This window comes from Strongylocentrotus purpuratus, unplaced genomic scaffold, assembly GCF_000002235.5.
Source record: "Strongylocentrotus purpuratus isolate Spur 01 unplaced genomic scaffold, Spur_5.0 spur5_scaffold_5, whole genome shotgun sequence".
Classification (NCBI taxonomy): domain Eukaryota; kingdom Metazoa; phylum Echinodermata; class Echinoidea; order Camarodonta; family Strongylocentrotidae; genus Strongylocentrotus; species Strongylocentrotus purpuratus.
This window is the reverse complement of record NW_022145611.1, coordinates 8619489-8636499: the sequence shown is the minus strand read 5'-3', so window position 1 is coordinate 8636499 and position 17011 is coordinate 8619489. Positions and strand designations below refer to the sequence as shown.

At 35.0% G+C, this 17011-nt stretch overlaps 1 protein-coding gene across 4 annotated transcripts in view; it reads left to right on the top strand.

Annotated features, from left to right (window-relative positions):
- LOC575892 (sodium/calcium exchanger 1) overlaps window positions 1-14393 on the top strand; it is a 50292-nt gene extending 35899 nt beyond the window's left edge. For 3 of the 4 annotated variants that reach the window (XM_030998985.1, XM_030998983.1, XM_030998986.1), the window contains 4 exons: window positions 8465-8564; window positions 9674-9679; window positions 12582-12848; window positions 13402-14393. In XM_030998985.1, the coding sequence (XP_030854845.1) occupies window positions 8465-8564; window positions 9674-9679; window positions 12582-12848; window positions 13402-13781 (753 nt within the window). In that variant the 3' untranslated portion in view covers window positions 13782-14393. The remainder of the gene's footprint in view (window positions 1-8464; window positions 8565-9673; window positions 9680-12581; window positions 12849-13401) is intronic. The other variant, XM_030998984.1, reaches the window with a different exon arrangement.
- Window positions 14394-17011: the final 2618 nt, after the last annotated feature.

Genomic DNA, 17011 nt, shown 5'->3' with positions numbered 1-17011 from the left:
TCAGAAGCAAGGATTTCAATAGCATATAAAAGTTTTATGAAATGGGGCCCTGATGAATCAATTTTGCTTTTTTTCCCCATTAAAGATGACAAATTGCACATTTCATACATGGATTGAAGAAATCAATATTTAATATTTTATGTTTTTTGTTCCTACATTCAGGGAATAATTTGTCCTAAATTTTTTGATTAGCAATTTCAGCCGATGGATAAATAATCAAATGAAATTCTGTACATTTCTATGAAAGAAAACTGCTACACAAAAGATATTTTGTATAGCAGTCATGCAAAAATGCATAGCAAATTGCGATGCGATACCAGGAAAATTATTCCCTGCTACATTATTATTTTTATGTGTGATCAAACGCTCAGAACATGTTAAAAATATGTTACTTTTCTTCTAAAACAAGAGGAAATATTGGTTCTGCCATGAAGAATATAGCCACATCAAGATGTGTAAAATGTTATGTACATGTATTTGAAACTTACTTTTTAATGATACTGGTTTTAGTGTAAAAATAAATTTATCTCCTGAGATATAACCATCTGAAAAGCAGCCAATGCTTGAAACTGTGTTAGAGATCAATTTTATATGGTGCCCCCAAAAAGAGATTCACCTCTCAATCACCCAAATTTTGATTTTAAAGCCAGGACCCATGCATTCAACCATAAAAATTAATCTATACTCTGTTAAAGAGTTGGTATGGAGCATGTCATGAGGTAAATATGAGTCTTTCAATTTTCTCTGGAATATGATGAACTGAGAACACAGTAACCTTAATATTGATTGATTTGGTTTATTTACCAACAGCAATACATTTCATAAAATGATTTTACATATACAAGAAGAGAAACTATTAGTAGGTAAAAGGGGCCAGATAATAGCACATGCGCTAGTCGAACCTAACCCCTTAAACAGCTAAACAAAGTATTTTGGTACAAATCAGTTTAGAAAACGCCAATAAGTACACCTCAACTCTACTTTGCTCTAGATGTATTAGAAATCCTAGGATGTGAACTCCTGACCTGCTTTGCATGGAAAGAATCCATCTTCAGGGTAACAACTTTTCCAGGTAGTGCCTCTTCTACTAATCCTTTCCCCTTGCTAAGTTCAAAGACCCCTTCATCATCCATGCAAGCATTGATTTTTAGTAGCCTTCATCCACAATCTGGTGGTCTCTCATTGCACTAGCAGTCCCTCTTGAAACAGGCAGTCAATATCAATGGTAGACTGTCTTCAAGGCAGAGTGATTTTTGAGCTCTTAATGAAGCTGTGTTGATTCTGGAGTATAGAATAATTCCTCTATTTCTTTCTTTTTCATTACATTTACACACACCACCAGAAAAAAATGAATTATGCTTTCATTGATTTTTGAAGTCTCTGTTCAAAGTTTTTTCCACTCTGTTCTTTCACTGAGCCATTATAGGCCTACCTCCCTTTTCATAAGCAACCTTTTTGATAGCTCTTTTGGTCTAATAATCTTTTGATGAGATCAAGGAAAAACATTTCCACCTGGAATGTAGGCTAAATACTGCTACAGATGGAAGAGGTCCAGAATTAAGGATGCACCGAACTTGCAGTTCTGAGTGGGCTTGCCAAGTTTAAGTGGTACACTCTGAGTAATTGCTCAAGCTTTTCGGTTCTCACTTGCAAGATTCTGTTCTAATCTTCATGGTTTCGCAATAGTGGATGAACTTTGCAATTTGATGAATGAGTGTGTGAGACTTGACACTCTTACCTGGCCTGTAAAGCATTGACCCTTCTTACCAGGTTTGAAGGATATGTCATTAATTTTGTTGAGAGCTTAAAGGACATTAAACCCCTATATTTTGATGTAGAGATGATGCCGTCTGACTCTCAGCAAACCATGTCACTTGCTGAGCGCTAACAGAGCATTAAATGCTCATACATTGCCTGATTCTTGGCTGTTGAGACTGTTGCTACATTAGGAGATGTATGCAGAGATAATGCCCTTTTAGCACTCAGCAAGTCACATGGTTTGTTGAGAGATTGCCATATATATGATAGAATAGTCTACATTACAATACATCAATACTATTGTTTCGAATGTTGCCTTTTGAAATTTAAAAAAACTATGTCAGTGTAGATATTTGCAAAGTATAACCAATGATCAGATGCAATAAGTATCTTATTTTTAAATGTGCAAACATAGAGGGTGTAATTGTAACTCTTTGGTCAAATTTAAAGCACAGATTTTGTTAGTAAAGATTTGTCTTTAGTTTGGGTAAGTCCTCCACATACACAGTCTTGTCCTCCTAAATGGCCCCACTTTTTCTCATATTTATAGCAAACAAGAATTCCCTTTGATCTTTTTCCACACCATCCCAGGAGTGATGTACGTGTTGTGCTAAAAATGGAGCCATATTTGGGTCATCACAACATAGTGCTTTTAGAAAGGTGATTTCACACGTTTTATCACTCTCATTGCCCAGTTGAAAGAGCATTTAGGTAATTTGAGAACAATGGATAAACAAAAAGAAGAAAAAAAATAGGCTGACAGACTGGACAGTGAATTTTGTAATGGTATCATGGAAATCCATTGCAAATTAAACTTGAGAAAAACAACTTCATGTAAATTGTGGCCATCCTGGGGGAAGTTGCAGCAGAAGTAAATGCAATTCTCTCTCTCTCTCTCTCTCTCTCTCTCTCTCCCTCTCTCTCTCTCCCTCTCTCTCCCTCTCTCTCCCTCTCTCCCTCTCTCTCCCCCCCTCTCTCTCTCTCTCTCTGCTTCCACCTCATTTCTTAAAGATAAATATCCAAATCAAATAAACATCCTTGAAGTATTGTAATAAAGAGGAATGGAAAAATAAAAGCTGAAAGGAAAATGTAAGTGGCTCATGCCATTTCATTGTGAACACATTCAATACAAAGTCTATTTGCCTCATCATGTACTTGTTTATAATGGAAATTACTTGTCTGGTAAGCTTTCCGTTATGATTAACTTTTACATTTTACACGTTAAGTGCATTGTCAAAGAAATGATATGTTTAAATTAAGTTTCCAGTTCTTGTGCTGAGCACCAGTAGAGCGTTAAGTGGTTAATTTAGCAATTAATTTAAAGACTTGTACGAGAGATGTGCCCGAGCCCTAACCTCTTCCCCCCCCTTTTTTTTTTACAGAGATTACCCAATGTTTTATTAAACTAGGTTGGGCAGATTAATCTATGTGAAGTAGTACAGTTGTATCAATATTTCCATAGCCTCAAATAATATTAACATCTTTTAGTTCTCAGCAGATGATGGGTTATAAGGAAAAAAAATGAATATTAGTACAGCTATTACATGATGGCTGATATGTCACTAATCGACTCTTCAAATTGTGGATTACATCAATGTGAAGAGTAATATCAATACCTTGCAAATAATACTGATTAACTGATGAAGAGACAATTCATACCCTAAAAGAGTTGTTTGTTTAAAAAATGAGAAAGGAAGCATAAAATGCATTGAAATATATGTGTTCTGCCTGTAAAGAGCCATAATTGCAGTTAGTTCCTCGTCAGGGATAAGAAAGGCATTAGGTCATATTCTTTTGCGTAGATTTAATGTCCTTCTTGCTCTGAACAGATAATATATTTATGTGCAGATGTTCTCTGTTATGAATAGGTACATGAAGAACTGTCAAGTCATAAATCATATTTACCCAAGGCTCTGTGTCCAAATTCAGTTTCAAAACATAATTCATGTAAACTGTTTGATGTGATGTGCAAAGGGGTTGTATGATATGATCTGTTTTGAGCCATGAGAGTGTGTTCAAGTACATAACATGCATATAGATTTGCAAACATATATTCACATGGAAGGAGTGATTCAACATGTATTTGGAACAAAAATATTAATTTAAATCAAAAATCCATGAAGATAGCATGCAAAGTCTTAAGTTCATTCACAAAATTGTCCATTTAGTGTTTTAGAAAGTATATAATCTAGAAAATTAAGCCCCGCAGTTATTAACAATAACAGTATTCGGTTCCTGTATATCAAAATATGATAACGAGTCTCTATATATGCACTTCCAAAAGACTTTGGATATTACATCACCCCATATTTGAGAATATCAATTAGTCTGTGATTGGAATGAGTTGGATGATGGTAAAAAAAATCTGTAAAATCTGTAAATTTACAATATTTTCATATCTACAGTAGATGATGATCCAACAATTCGTCGCTGTTTTCACGAAGTGACGGTAGTGAAAAAAAATTGCATTCACTTTGTGTTACGATTTTCCTCACTACCGTCACTTCGTTTTTGTTTTTTTAAATCATAAAACCATTTGCTTGATTTTATACTGTCATATGTACAACTACTCTGTAACAATGAATCACTTAAAAATTATGATTCCTTAATCAGTGGGTATGACAAGATCCCATCTTGGTAGGATTATAAATTATAACACTGACAAAATAGCAAGTAGATTACAATGTCAGGAATTTAAAATAGTCATGCCATTTGAACTGATGGAGAATTCATCATGTTGATGTGCATCAATGTCAACCAATATGCCATGAAAACCTTTACTTGTAAAGAATGCACTGTGTATCTTAGCAATCCTTCTCTGAAGAATCACGCAAGCGATACAAAGGAACACTCTTCGAGAATTCGCAAATGAACCCATCAGGGTTGAATATTCCCGCAGTCATGGCACCCATCATCGATAATGAAAAGTGAAATTGAATATCTTTTTCTTGGTGGATTGTTATTAAAGACAGAACATGTGAAGATGAGTGAGGGTGCATTAGAGGGTCGGGCAGGCATGATGAAAATAACAATGTAGGAGAAGATAGCTGGTGGATGAGAGTCGGTGAGTCATTTCAATATTAAGTCATGTTCGGTGAGAGATGCGGGGGAATTAAGTAGGGTGAGTATGAAAGGAAGTTTCACCACACGTATGCCCGCACCGTCCATTTGTACAAATATCAAAGGTAGGATTTAATGTGATGGAAAGGATTTTGTGTGTGTGCTGCCAGAAAGAGAGGAAGTGAGTGAGAGAGAGTGAGAGAGAGATGTAGATGGAGCATGGAAAACATGCAAGCTACATTTGCAGAGATTTTTGTGACATGAAGTGTGTTTATACATGAATTGTATCACGCTCGTTCAGCATGACTCAACCGATTTGCATCGTGCAGTCAGTGGCATATCCTGGAGGGCATGAGGGACATAAGCCCCTTTTTAAGACCCCAGTGTGGTATACCTTACATACTCGCAAAAATGTGCCCCCATAATTATATACCTGTACCTCCTTTCAAAATGTAGACCCCCCTAAGCGAGCCTGGACAATGTGATAACATTTTTTCAGGGGGTCGGTTGACAGTGATTTTTTTAAACCCTCAAAAGCTTTTCATTTGAGATATTTATTAAACATACATTTATTATTGTTATATTACTTTATTTGAACATTTGGATATTAAATCCTCAACTCAACTCAATCTTTTGAAAATGTGATCCTTCCCCCTTAAAAAATCATGGATCCGCCCCTGGGTGCATGTGTACTGGGATGGAAAGAGTGTTAAGAACATTATCCGGTAGATGACATTGATGAAATGCCAAACTGTTGAAGTCTACTTGTTTACATGCTATATTAGAATGACAAACTCTTCAGTGTGGCTTCAGAGTATGTGTAGACAGAGCAGGGGAAGGAGGATGGATGAAGGGAGAGTGGGGAAGCAAGGAAAGCAAGGGGTGTTAAATTGCATATATGTTTACATGGAAAGTTTTAATGTGATAGTATGTGGGGAAAAGAGTGCGTGGTGAATAAAAGACAAATTCATACACTAACAGTTTTCTTTTTTAAAAGGGTTTTGTGGGCTGATAGAAAGCTTTAGGAACAAAGATAATAATCAAGATAATCCTTTCCCAAGCAGTCTTTTTTCTCCTTGTGAAGCTGAGAAATAGATAGATTAACTATAATAGAGACCCCCAAAAAAGGATCCATAGAGAATGTACTTTGATATTACTATATGTACTAAGTCATGAAAGGGGAGAGAGGAGGTAAACGGTAACTCAATTATATGTGTGAATTATTTTGTAAGAACAAAATTGAAGGATACTGATGCTTGCATTTTGTAAATTTTTGTATCATGTTAAAATGATAGTAAAGTTCATTTACTTATTTATCAAGTTGATCATCAGTTCATTTAAATATTTAGATTGCACATTGTGGGAAAAAACAGATTGATCATAAAAAACCCTCTCTAGTCAAAACATCCTGATTTAAAGAAGAAATGAAAAATAGATATAACCACTATATTTAGTACCAAATTTACGATGTCAATGCAGTCAGTCATCCTCAATTATTCATTAGCAGCCATTGGGTAGAGTAAGTATATACTGCACACAAATAGTAACACACCATTGGGCTGTGAAAAGGTTATTTATGGCTCTCCTAGTGAAAGATGGATGGTAAATGTATCATTTTTGCGTAGTCGGGGAACACAGCGCTGACAGCATGGGAGATAGAGTGGTAACTCGAGGCAGGTTTTGTATCAGTAAATCATTCTAATGAGGATGCATTGCTGTGCTTGGAGAATATATAAAAATAGAGCCCCCTTCTCTGGGGTGTTAGAGCTTGTAAGGATTCTTGGTAGTTAAGAATAATGCATGTAGAAAGTGAAACATTCGTCATTATGCCTGCTTTTACGTCATCATGGCTGCATTTTATGAATCTTCTCTGTGGTGTTAGAGCTTGTAAGGATTCTTGGTAGCTAAGAATAATGCATGTAGAAAGTGAAATATTCGTCATTATGCCTGCTTTTACGTCATCATGGCTGCATTTTAGGAATCTTTTTCTAAGTTTACCACTCATTCCATTACTGAGCAATCTATAAAAGTTACTTGACATTTAATTGACATTTCATTTTACATTAGAAACTTAAGAGAAGTCACAAGGTTCACAAAGATTACTTAAAATTCATAGATATTGGTACTGAACTACTTAAAGTAGGTTACAGAAAGACGCATCAGGAACGCAAAATGCATACCGGTAATCGTTGCATATCATAGTTTTATCAAATAGAAAAAGAACCACATCATTACAATATGGAGGTGGTAAAATATGTACTATCTCCATTAGGCTTAATATTAGCTAAATTTTCATTCACATATACCAAAACGAGTGTTTTAAAATCATAAACATCACCAACTATTGCACTTTTTGTTTTGTGGACGATAAGTTTTAATAGTGTTCATTTCTCATTTATATGCTTAAAATATCATGACCTCAGTCATGCAGTCACTGATTTAAGATAACAGCAGCTTTTTGTCCTGAATTACTCCTCACTATAGTCATTCAATGTCAAGTTATACTCTAAAAATTATATTTTACATATGTAATAAAGAAAATTATCACAAATATGAAATAAACTGCACTTAGTAGAAAATAAAGAGCATTTAATATTTAAAGGCCACAACGTCTTGCCGTCATCGATTCAAGATAGTATCAAAGAGGGATTATTTGTTAAAAATGACTCCTTTAAGGAGTCATTGAGGAGTCATTACTGCGCAATGAAGGAGTCGATGGCCTTTGAAAGGTCTCAAGCTTCTAAATAATTCTTACCCAGGCGCCACTATCTTCATCTTGATAATAGTGTGTGGAGTGCTGCTTGTTGGTACTAGTACAAGCTGCATTATCTATCAAGTATCCCCCTTCTTTCTATCATCCAAATAAGGCATTGTGCAATGGCCGTGATTTGTGCCGAGTTTCTGTTACTCGGTCGACCTATTTAGGACATAATCAGTTAATGGATGTCCAAAAAACCTGGGTTCTATATTAACAGACAACGTATTGTGCTTGGAGTATCTCTGCAGAAAAAAAAAAGCAAATCAGAGCTTTCCAAAAATAATCTAAATGTTACAGAAATAGACAACAATTGTGAACACAAGAACTCAATTATTTCATCTGTTCAGAACCAGAAGAGCATTAAGTCTGCACTTGAAAGTATAAGAGTTAACAACCTTCTGGCTCCAAACAGACTAATTTCCATTATCTATACATGTATATATATATATATAGAGTAAATACGGCAGTACAATTTTTCCTCAATACAATATGATTTAAAAAAAAAAAAAAAAAAATCAACCAATGGTCGATAAAAATACATTTACATTCCGCTCGTTGGTTCATTGAACAATCATTTATGACAAACTTTTGCATATTCAACAAATGTTTGTCAAATGTACTCATGCATCATTCTTAAAAATGTCGACAAACACAGTTTAACAAACAGAAAGTACTTATCGATCAAAAATAGGATTTTTTTTTTTTTGTGGAAAAAAGGGCAACATCAAATTCGAGACAGAAAGGCATTCACTTATGTACTTTAGCTTGGAGTTAATGCATTCTGGCCCTGAACAGACAATATTTACTAATTATATGTCTTTTAAAAAATATACACAGAATGCTAGACTGAAATATTAATTGGAAATGACTCATTTTTATATCTTTCAGAATACCGTTGACAAGCTCATCAAGAAAACCAATGTCTCATTAATGATTGGGACATCTTCATGGAGAGAGCAGTTTGCTGAGGCACTCACTGTCAGCGCAGGTATGTACAACAATATGAGAGAGGTTAATACTGTCTGGGAATCAGCAAAATTGCAATTACTGAAGTCACACAAGCATTAAGAATACACATACATTTATTTTGATTTGTTTAAACATAGTTTAAAGAGAAGGTTGAGTTCTGAGTAGGGGTGAAAAATAATTTGTTAGCAATATCATTGTTACTATGCAAGTGTGGAAGAACATCAGAGAAAAAATGTTCCCTGAAAAGCATAGCTCTTCGAATGCCTTCATATAATATGAATATAATAATGCCTAAATATGACTGGTAACAGCTTAAAAATGAGGCCCGATTTACATGCCACATGTTTTTGTAGTCTAATATACGATGTGCTGGACACCCCCCCCCCCCCCCCCCCCTCTCCTGAGGGACTTGGTAATGAGGATTAATGTCCTACCAAAAGGCACTAGTGCATCGACTTGGTTTCGATCCCTGGACCACCTGGCTACAAGACCACTGTTCTACCTCTGAGCCATCGCGCCTCCTACAAATATTTGTATTTACTTGTCCTATTACTATGCGTAGTTGAAAATATTTACATAGAAACTGTCAAATTTCAATCTCCAAATTGTAATTATTACTTTAAAAATACCCCCTCCATCACCATCATACCTTCAGATGTTTAATGATTTACCGGTAATACAAAGTCATTAAACCTGTGTTCAATTATCAGTGGAGATCAGATCTAGAGCAAGTTATTTGTCGTGATCCAGCCACAATACGAATAAATAGCTTTCCCTGGTGTATCTAATTAAATCAATCATCAAAACACAATCAAATTCACAGATTTGTTACCTTGGACACAATGTTCAATCTCATTTTCCCCATTCACTAAGCAGCAGTTCTGTCTGACATTATCATAGAAATTGGCAATTTTGATGAAAGAAAATGATGAATTATTCAGTAATGAAAATGGCTTTGCACTGGAGGTTACCTTGATTTAGTGTGATGTATCATCATGGCATATAATTTCAGCTTTCTGCTTAAATTATATTTTGATGGAAATATATTATGCAATATTTTAAAATTAACTTGCTTTATCCTATTATTTCTTATTTGTTGAAATTTAAATACTTTCTGCCTATTAAAAGGAACAGGTAAGTTCAAGTAATATTCCCAGTAACGTGTAACATTTGGTTTTTGAAGTTTTTGTTTCAGGGGGGATAAATAGTAATATTTTGTCTTGAAACTAGATATATCAAAAAAATCTCCTGTAGCTACTCTGATTTAATTTGAATACTTTTGTTTACTACTTAATTGAACATTCTTTAGAATGTATTATTTATTTAATCAATAGCATTGGAAATATTTCTTTAATTTTGTGTACTCAAACTCAATACTCAATAATAATTGATGAATACCAACTATTTAACAAAATTGAGTCTTTCCTACTACCATTTGTAATCGCGTGCTTTACTTTACAAATTCCAACTACGTACCATTTCGAAAACAATAATGTAGAATTTTTAGATCTAATATGACTGTTTTTCCATATCTCCTCTTCTATTTCTGTTACCTCAACTAAACCTCGATATTTAAATTCTGACCATGCAACAAGAAGATTTTGAAAAAAACTCTGACAATCCATTTTGTATGCACAGCATTTTCGTATCTTTCTTATTCAAATTATATTGTAAGATATCTGGAAAAATTCCAATTCTGTCAATCCAATATCTGAATAATGATTTCCATCTACAAGTTTGTTCATCCAATAATTTGCTTAACCAAGATAAATACAAAGAATTTATTTCGATTCCATGTCTACCATATCAAGACCACCATCTAACTGTTAATTTATACAGACATTTCACTCTTTCTCTTTTTGAACTCCAAAGAAAAGCATATATACTTTTATCCAATGATTTGATAAGAAAATTAGGAGCAGGTACTACAGTTGCCGTATAAACAAATTGTGAAACGATTAAGGCTTTAATAACAACCACTTAACCATAAAACGTTAATATTCTCTGTTTCCAGTTGTTCAAGATATTTTGAATTTTTTCTATTTTTTCATCCCAAATTAAACATTCATTTTCCTTTTATTTTTCCCGATATATATTCCCAAATATTTTATTTGTTGTTCAGTACTTTCCCCACATTCTCCATTTGAATAATCTGTATTGATCTTCATTACTTAAGTCTTATCCCAATTTACTTGAGGACCTGCCACTGCTCCAAAATTTCTGACCTCTTCCATAACCTTAATCAATGATTTTGAACTATTTACAAAAATGGTTGTGTCATCTGCAAATTGAGGCACTTTTAATTTGGACAATACAGAACCTAATAAATTAATTCCTTATATATCTTTGTTTTGTCGGATCTTACTTGCTAGACATTCAGCTATAATAACGAAAAGTAAAGAAGACAATGGGCATCCTTGTCTTACCTCTTGCTCAATAGAGAAAGACTTCCATTCGTAATTCATCACCTATCCCTTTGCATTACTATACACAGTTTAAACCCATTTAATAAAACCTTCCTTAAATGGAAACTTCTTTAAAGCGTGTATTAAAAATGAGTGGTTAACATTTTCGTATGCTTTTTTGAAATCTAGAAACATAATAATGCAAGGCAACTTCTTATCTAAACAATAATCAATAACATCATGAGTCAGTCTGACATTTTCTGTTGCTAACCTTTTTTTAATAAAGCCAGTTTGATCCGTTGAAATGATACCACCCATAACATTTTGTAATCGTTTTTGATAAAACTTGTGCACATAATTTATAATCTACGATTAAGAGGGAAATAGGTCTACAATTATCTAAAATTCTTTTATTTCCTTTTTATACAGCAATGTTAAAACAGCTTGCCTCTGACTTGGTGACAAACACTGTTTACCGTATCCGTAATTCAAACAATTTATTATTAAATATTTTACCTCTGACCAAAAACATTTGTAGAACTCTACACTCAAGCCGTCGCTTCCAGGTGCTTTGTTATAATGCATGGAAGACAGTGCTTCTGCACATTCCTTTTCCGTAACGTCACTTTCACAGCTTAGTGCCCCATTTTCTTTTAAAGTTGTCAACTGAACATTACGAACAAAATTATCTATATATTCTTCTTTTTCGGTTGTACCTTTTGTACTATACAAATATTTGTAATTATTATTAATTTCTAATAATATCTTTTCCTGTTTAACAAATTTCTTTCCTGACTTTGCTATATAATCAATTTCCTTTTTTATACCATTTTTTTTTCAAGCTGCAAGAACTAACGAGATGATTTTTCCCCTTTATCTAATTTTCCCCTGGAACGGATGAAAGCTCCTTTACATTTTTCGATTAAAAACTTATCAACCTGATTTTGAACATCTCTTAACACTTGCATATTTTCTTCACTTTCTTCACTTTTGCAATGAACAGTATTTCTTTCTAAATCTTCATAAATCACTCTTCTCTTTTTACTAATGTAACAAGGTTAGAGTTTTTTGGAAAATTATTGAATTTTTCATTTTAATTACTTTCATGAACAAATAAATATTAATTAAAAGCATTAGTCATAGGTTATATTATTGTAAAAAAGGGAAGACTTTGTAATAACTTCATGTTAATTTTAATACATAATATACTAGGTATATTAAACTTTGGTGTGATGGTAAAGAGTACTAGATAACATAAAACTACAAAAATTCTGCCTGTATTTGAGGTGGCTGGTAATTTAAATTTGGGAAATTCAAATATTTTTTGCCTGTCTTTCCCCCTCCCCTTCCTTTATAGGTGATGGCTGCTGAGCTCAAGCCAATAATATTTTCCAAAACATATATGTACAAGGTTTGAAATGCACCCTCCCAAAAAGTAAAAATATTATGATTCTAACTTTCTGAACTAAGAATGCTCAATCTCACTTTTTTTCCCATTCACTGAGCAGCAGTTGTGTCTGACAATATCATAGAAATTGGCAATTTGATGAAAGAAAGTGATAAATTATTCAGTAATGCTTCATTTGATGGGTTATTTTACCCCCTTCTCATGCACCTCTTGATCCTGTCAGGTGATGATGGCGCAGATGGGGAAGAGAAGCTGCCCTCGTGTGGGGACTACGTCATGCACTTCTTGACCATCTTCTGGAAGATCCTCTTTGCGTTCATCCCACCGACCGACTACCTGGGCGGCTGGGCTTGCTTCACGTCTGCCATCATGGTCATCGCTGGTCTGACCGCCATCATCACTGACCTTGCCTCTCACTTCGGTTGCACCATCAACCTCAAGGATAGTGTCACTGCTATCTCGTTTGTGGCCCTTGGTACCAGTGTTCCAGGTAAGATTATTACATTCAACTGTTAATAGCTTGTGAAATGCTAGCTCTGGCACAAAAATAAGCATCCAGAACACAAAATGCAATTCTTGGGGATATCAATGAATCAAAGTTTGCTATTTGATAAACCTGTTCTGTCTCTATGCCATGCGATCATGATTTTCCACCATTGTGCATTTTGCATTCGGGACCAATTTTACTGTGCCACTACATTTCCCTATTAAAGCTACCTTAGTCTCTTTTACAAACAGGGAGCTGCCAATGGTGGTAATGCCATTCTTGCTCTCAACAGATGATTGTTTTTTGTTTATAATATTGTACTCATTGTAGTGTATCATCACAAAATAAGCATGCTTAGTTATTCAACATGCATTTGAAATTTTGAATTGTTACAAGGGTTATCAAATTGATGTTAATTTTCTGGTTAGAAGATAGATATAAAAATTCCTATTTAAGGTTGAAAAGGAAGCAATGACTGCACTTGGTCATTGTAATCAAGAATCATATCATCAACAACCACCAACTGATTTGATGTTCATTTTTTGTTTTTACTCAGACACATTTGCCAGCAAAACAGCAGCTGTTGGTGACAAGTATGCAGATGCCAGCGTGGGCAATGTTACTGGGAGCAACGCAGTAAACGTTTTCTTAGGTATCGGTGTAGCATGGACTATCGCCGCTATCTACCACGCCATACATAACCGGCCCTTTACGGTGGAGCCAGGAAACCTTGGCTTCTCTGTGACGGTGTTCAGTGTGTTTGCGGTCCTTGCCATCTCCGCGCTTATGGTGCGGCGGAAGATACCCAGCATCGGCGGCGAGTTGGGAGGTCCCAACAATTCAAAACTCATATCTTCAATGTGCTTTGTCAGCCTGTGGTTCCTCTACCTGATCCTCTGCAGCCTGGAAGCCTATGGATTCATCGAGGGCTTCTGAGGGTGCTGTACTAAATTGTCTTCTTGTTCTATTCAGGTACCTGTTTTTGTTCTCCATCCTTCTGCAACTGTTGGCTGTGGAGTGTTCACCGTACATGCCTCGTACGCAGGAAGATGTGATGTTCCACTCCAGCTACGGGAGCCAGATCTCCCGGCCCATCCGGAGCAATATTTATGCAGGAAGCGTTTGAGGATGCCATCTCTATAACATTAGCATTACTTCTTGCAAGAGACATTATTCTGACAAGCTGTTGTCATCCATCGTTGATGGCTTGTTTTGAGCTCTTGGGAAGTCTTCAAGATGGCGTTTCTCGGTGAAGGCAACCATCATTGGTAGCAAGTACGTGCACCTTGTGGAATACAGCAACGCCGCAGTTGGCAAAAAAGAACGCACATTGCATTGTCTGCACCATTGGTTGATGTCAGACCCACTCTTTCAGTGAAAGACATTTGTGAGGGAGGCTGTGAAACAGTTGTAATGATGATTATGTTAATCTGAAGACTCAGTAAACGAGGAGAGTGCAGTGTATTCAGGAGAAGGCTTTTATCATTTTTATTCCATGTTTTTGTATGTGCAGGTTATTTAGCTCTTTAGTTTAAAGGGAAGTGAGACTAGTGTAGAACATACATCGTCTTGAAGTTATTTAGATGAAGCCAACATGAAATAGACACGCATCTGCTTACAAAATTGCACCAAGACATTTATGGTTTATAGCTTTGTTTGACGAAATGTTCAAGTGTAATATTTGTGTTGGACAATCGTCTATGATATTTCTGCTCCTGCTCCTCTCTCTATCTCTATCTCTTCTCTTTATGGCCAGTCAATATTGCTGCTAATCTGAAATTAGCTGCAATAATGCCACCTCACATCTGATTAACTTTCCCCCAACACAGAACATACATTTTTGTTTTAAATCTCTGTTCACAATCACATATTTAGTGAGTTTGGGGAATTGTAACTTGCTCATTAATTTCTGGTGTGCTGGGCCCCGTCGTACAAAGAGTTGATATCAATCACAAATTATTTGCAATTGATATCAATCGCAACTATGAACATAAGAGATAGGAAACTGCAAAGTTGCGATTGATTTGGATCAATCACAACTCTTTGTAAGACGGGGCCCTTGAATTAACAGTCCAATAAAAATTAAAAATTCCCAATTTAAAAAAAAAACAAAAACTTATGTCCAAAGCAATTTGAAGCTCTTGATATTAAAAGGTTGTATCATCAAGGTGTATTTTAATATATAAAAGTGTCCCCACATCATTTCAACACGCGACGAGCCACAAAAGGCAGCTCCTCCTTTGCCACCCGTCTTGACACTGGTCAAATAAACATGTCCGCAACAAGGCGCACCGCGATTTCCGAGACCCAATATTGACACCTCAGAATAGTGCCTTCTCATGCTGTGCTGCTGTGGAAGTACAAGTAGTAGTAGCATGACTGTTAAACATTGCTGCTGCTTCTTCGTGGTGCATCTGTTGAATAAGACAAGCTCGACTCGCCCATACAGCTCTCTGGTAGGCAGATGTTTGCTCAGTCTGGGGTTACAATCTGGCATATTAGAGGAAACATGTATGAACCGAAAGTGCAGCCCAACTTCCCTTCCCCACTCTCCTTTCTTCTTCATCTTCTTAAAATTTACAGACAGATTAAAATTCCTCAGTTTAAACAAAAAGAGAGATATTGTTATGCATGGAATCAAAGGAAAAAAAAAATACACAAAATTAATAAAAACCTGTACTCCTATTGCCCAAAGCAAACAGAAACTTAATTCTTTTATTCTGTAATTATCAGTTTTTAGTGGTATACATGAACAGAATGATATAGAGAGAGAGGGGGTGAAGGATTGATGAAATAAAGACATTGCACGCACAAACATATTATTCACTAATATTGATAGACAGAAATCATTACAAATAGATGCTGATAGTATGTGCAAAAACAATTAAATATATACCAACACATTTATGATAGTTGAAATGTATAACGTGTAAAATAAGAAAAAAAAAGATTTCATTATTCAAGCATGCACCTTGCTTCATTACAGCACAAAAATAAAGTGGAATAAACCGAACAAATTTCCAGCTTCTGTACCCTCACTAATGCACGCTTCAGGTACACACCAGGTCTCCGTCTTGTACAAGGCATCTAAAGGAAAACAGCCAAATGTATTACGAGTAGCTGGTTTTATGTACATGCATAATTCAACTCGTGAAGAAATTCATAGTTTGTGATTGGATTTGAATAATATTCACATGAAGTGATTTGATTTTTTGTCCCCACTGCACAGCAATCATTCAAGTAGTAGAATAAAATTATATAGGGGAAAAAAGTTTTTATTTATCTATTTCATATAAGTTTTATTAGCCAATATAGCAATGATTTTTGAAGTGCAATTTCAAATAGTTTATATTGAACAGTATATTTGCTATACTGCCATGGTGATTAGTTATATATTATTTATTATATTCAGGGTTTTATTATCACGTGTAATACTTCCTTTGTTTTTTTATGAATTACGGGATACAAGGCACACAGCGTCTATACATGTAAACACATGAACACTCACACCGGATGAATATACAGTGTACATGTAAAAGGTATAGAAGACCATGTTTATGAATAGTAAAGTCTCTTTATCGGCTCAATATTATTACTAGTAATAACATAGAAGGTTTAATCTATCCTACCCACACGAAGCTGGTTGGAACAACAAAAAGGAAGGATAGGATATCTCTCGAAGAGAGTGCTGTTGAGTTTTGAATGCTAACTATTATTTATTATGTAACTTATACATTGTCAATACTGCTGTTATATTTCCATAATCGACTGTATTTATTACGGATTCTCTTTTTCTATCTTGCATGTATTCAAAGTTGAATATATATTATATTAAAGGCAATTTCGTTATTTGTTCTGTTTGGAGTTGAGCTTTTTTTTTCTTCTTTGAAATGAAGCTCATTGTATGTTGATCGTAATCTAGTTCATATTTGTGTGTATGTATGTCTCTTGTAAATAGGTATTTTACGAAGGATATTTGAGTGTAAATAGGCACAAAGTTTGAGAGGAGTTTGGAGAACGAATAAAAACATGGGGTTTTCTTTATATTCAACAAATAACAAATGCTTGATGACTCGAAGGCAATGATCGCATTACATTTATCAACAGTTGGACACACTGAGCTTATGAGCACAAAATGGAGTTTGAAGATGTTTTTTTCTTTTCTT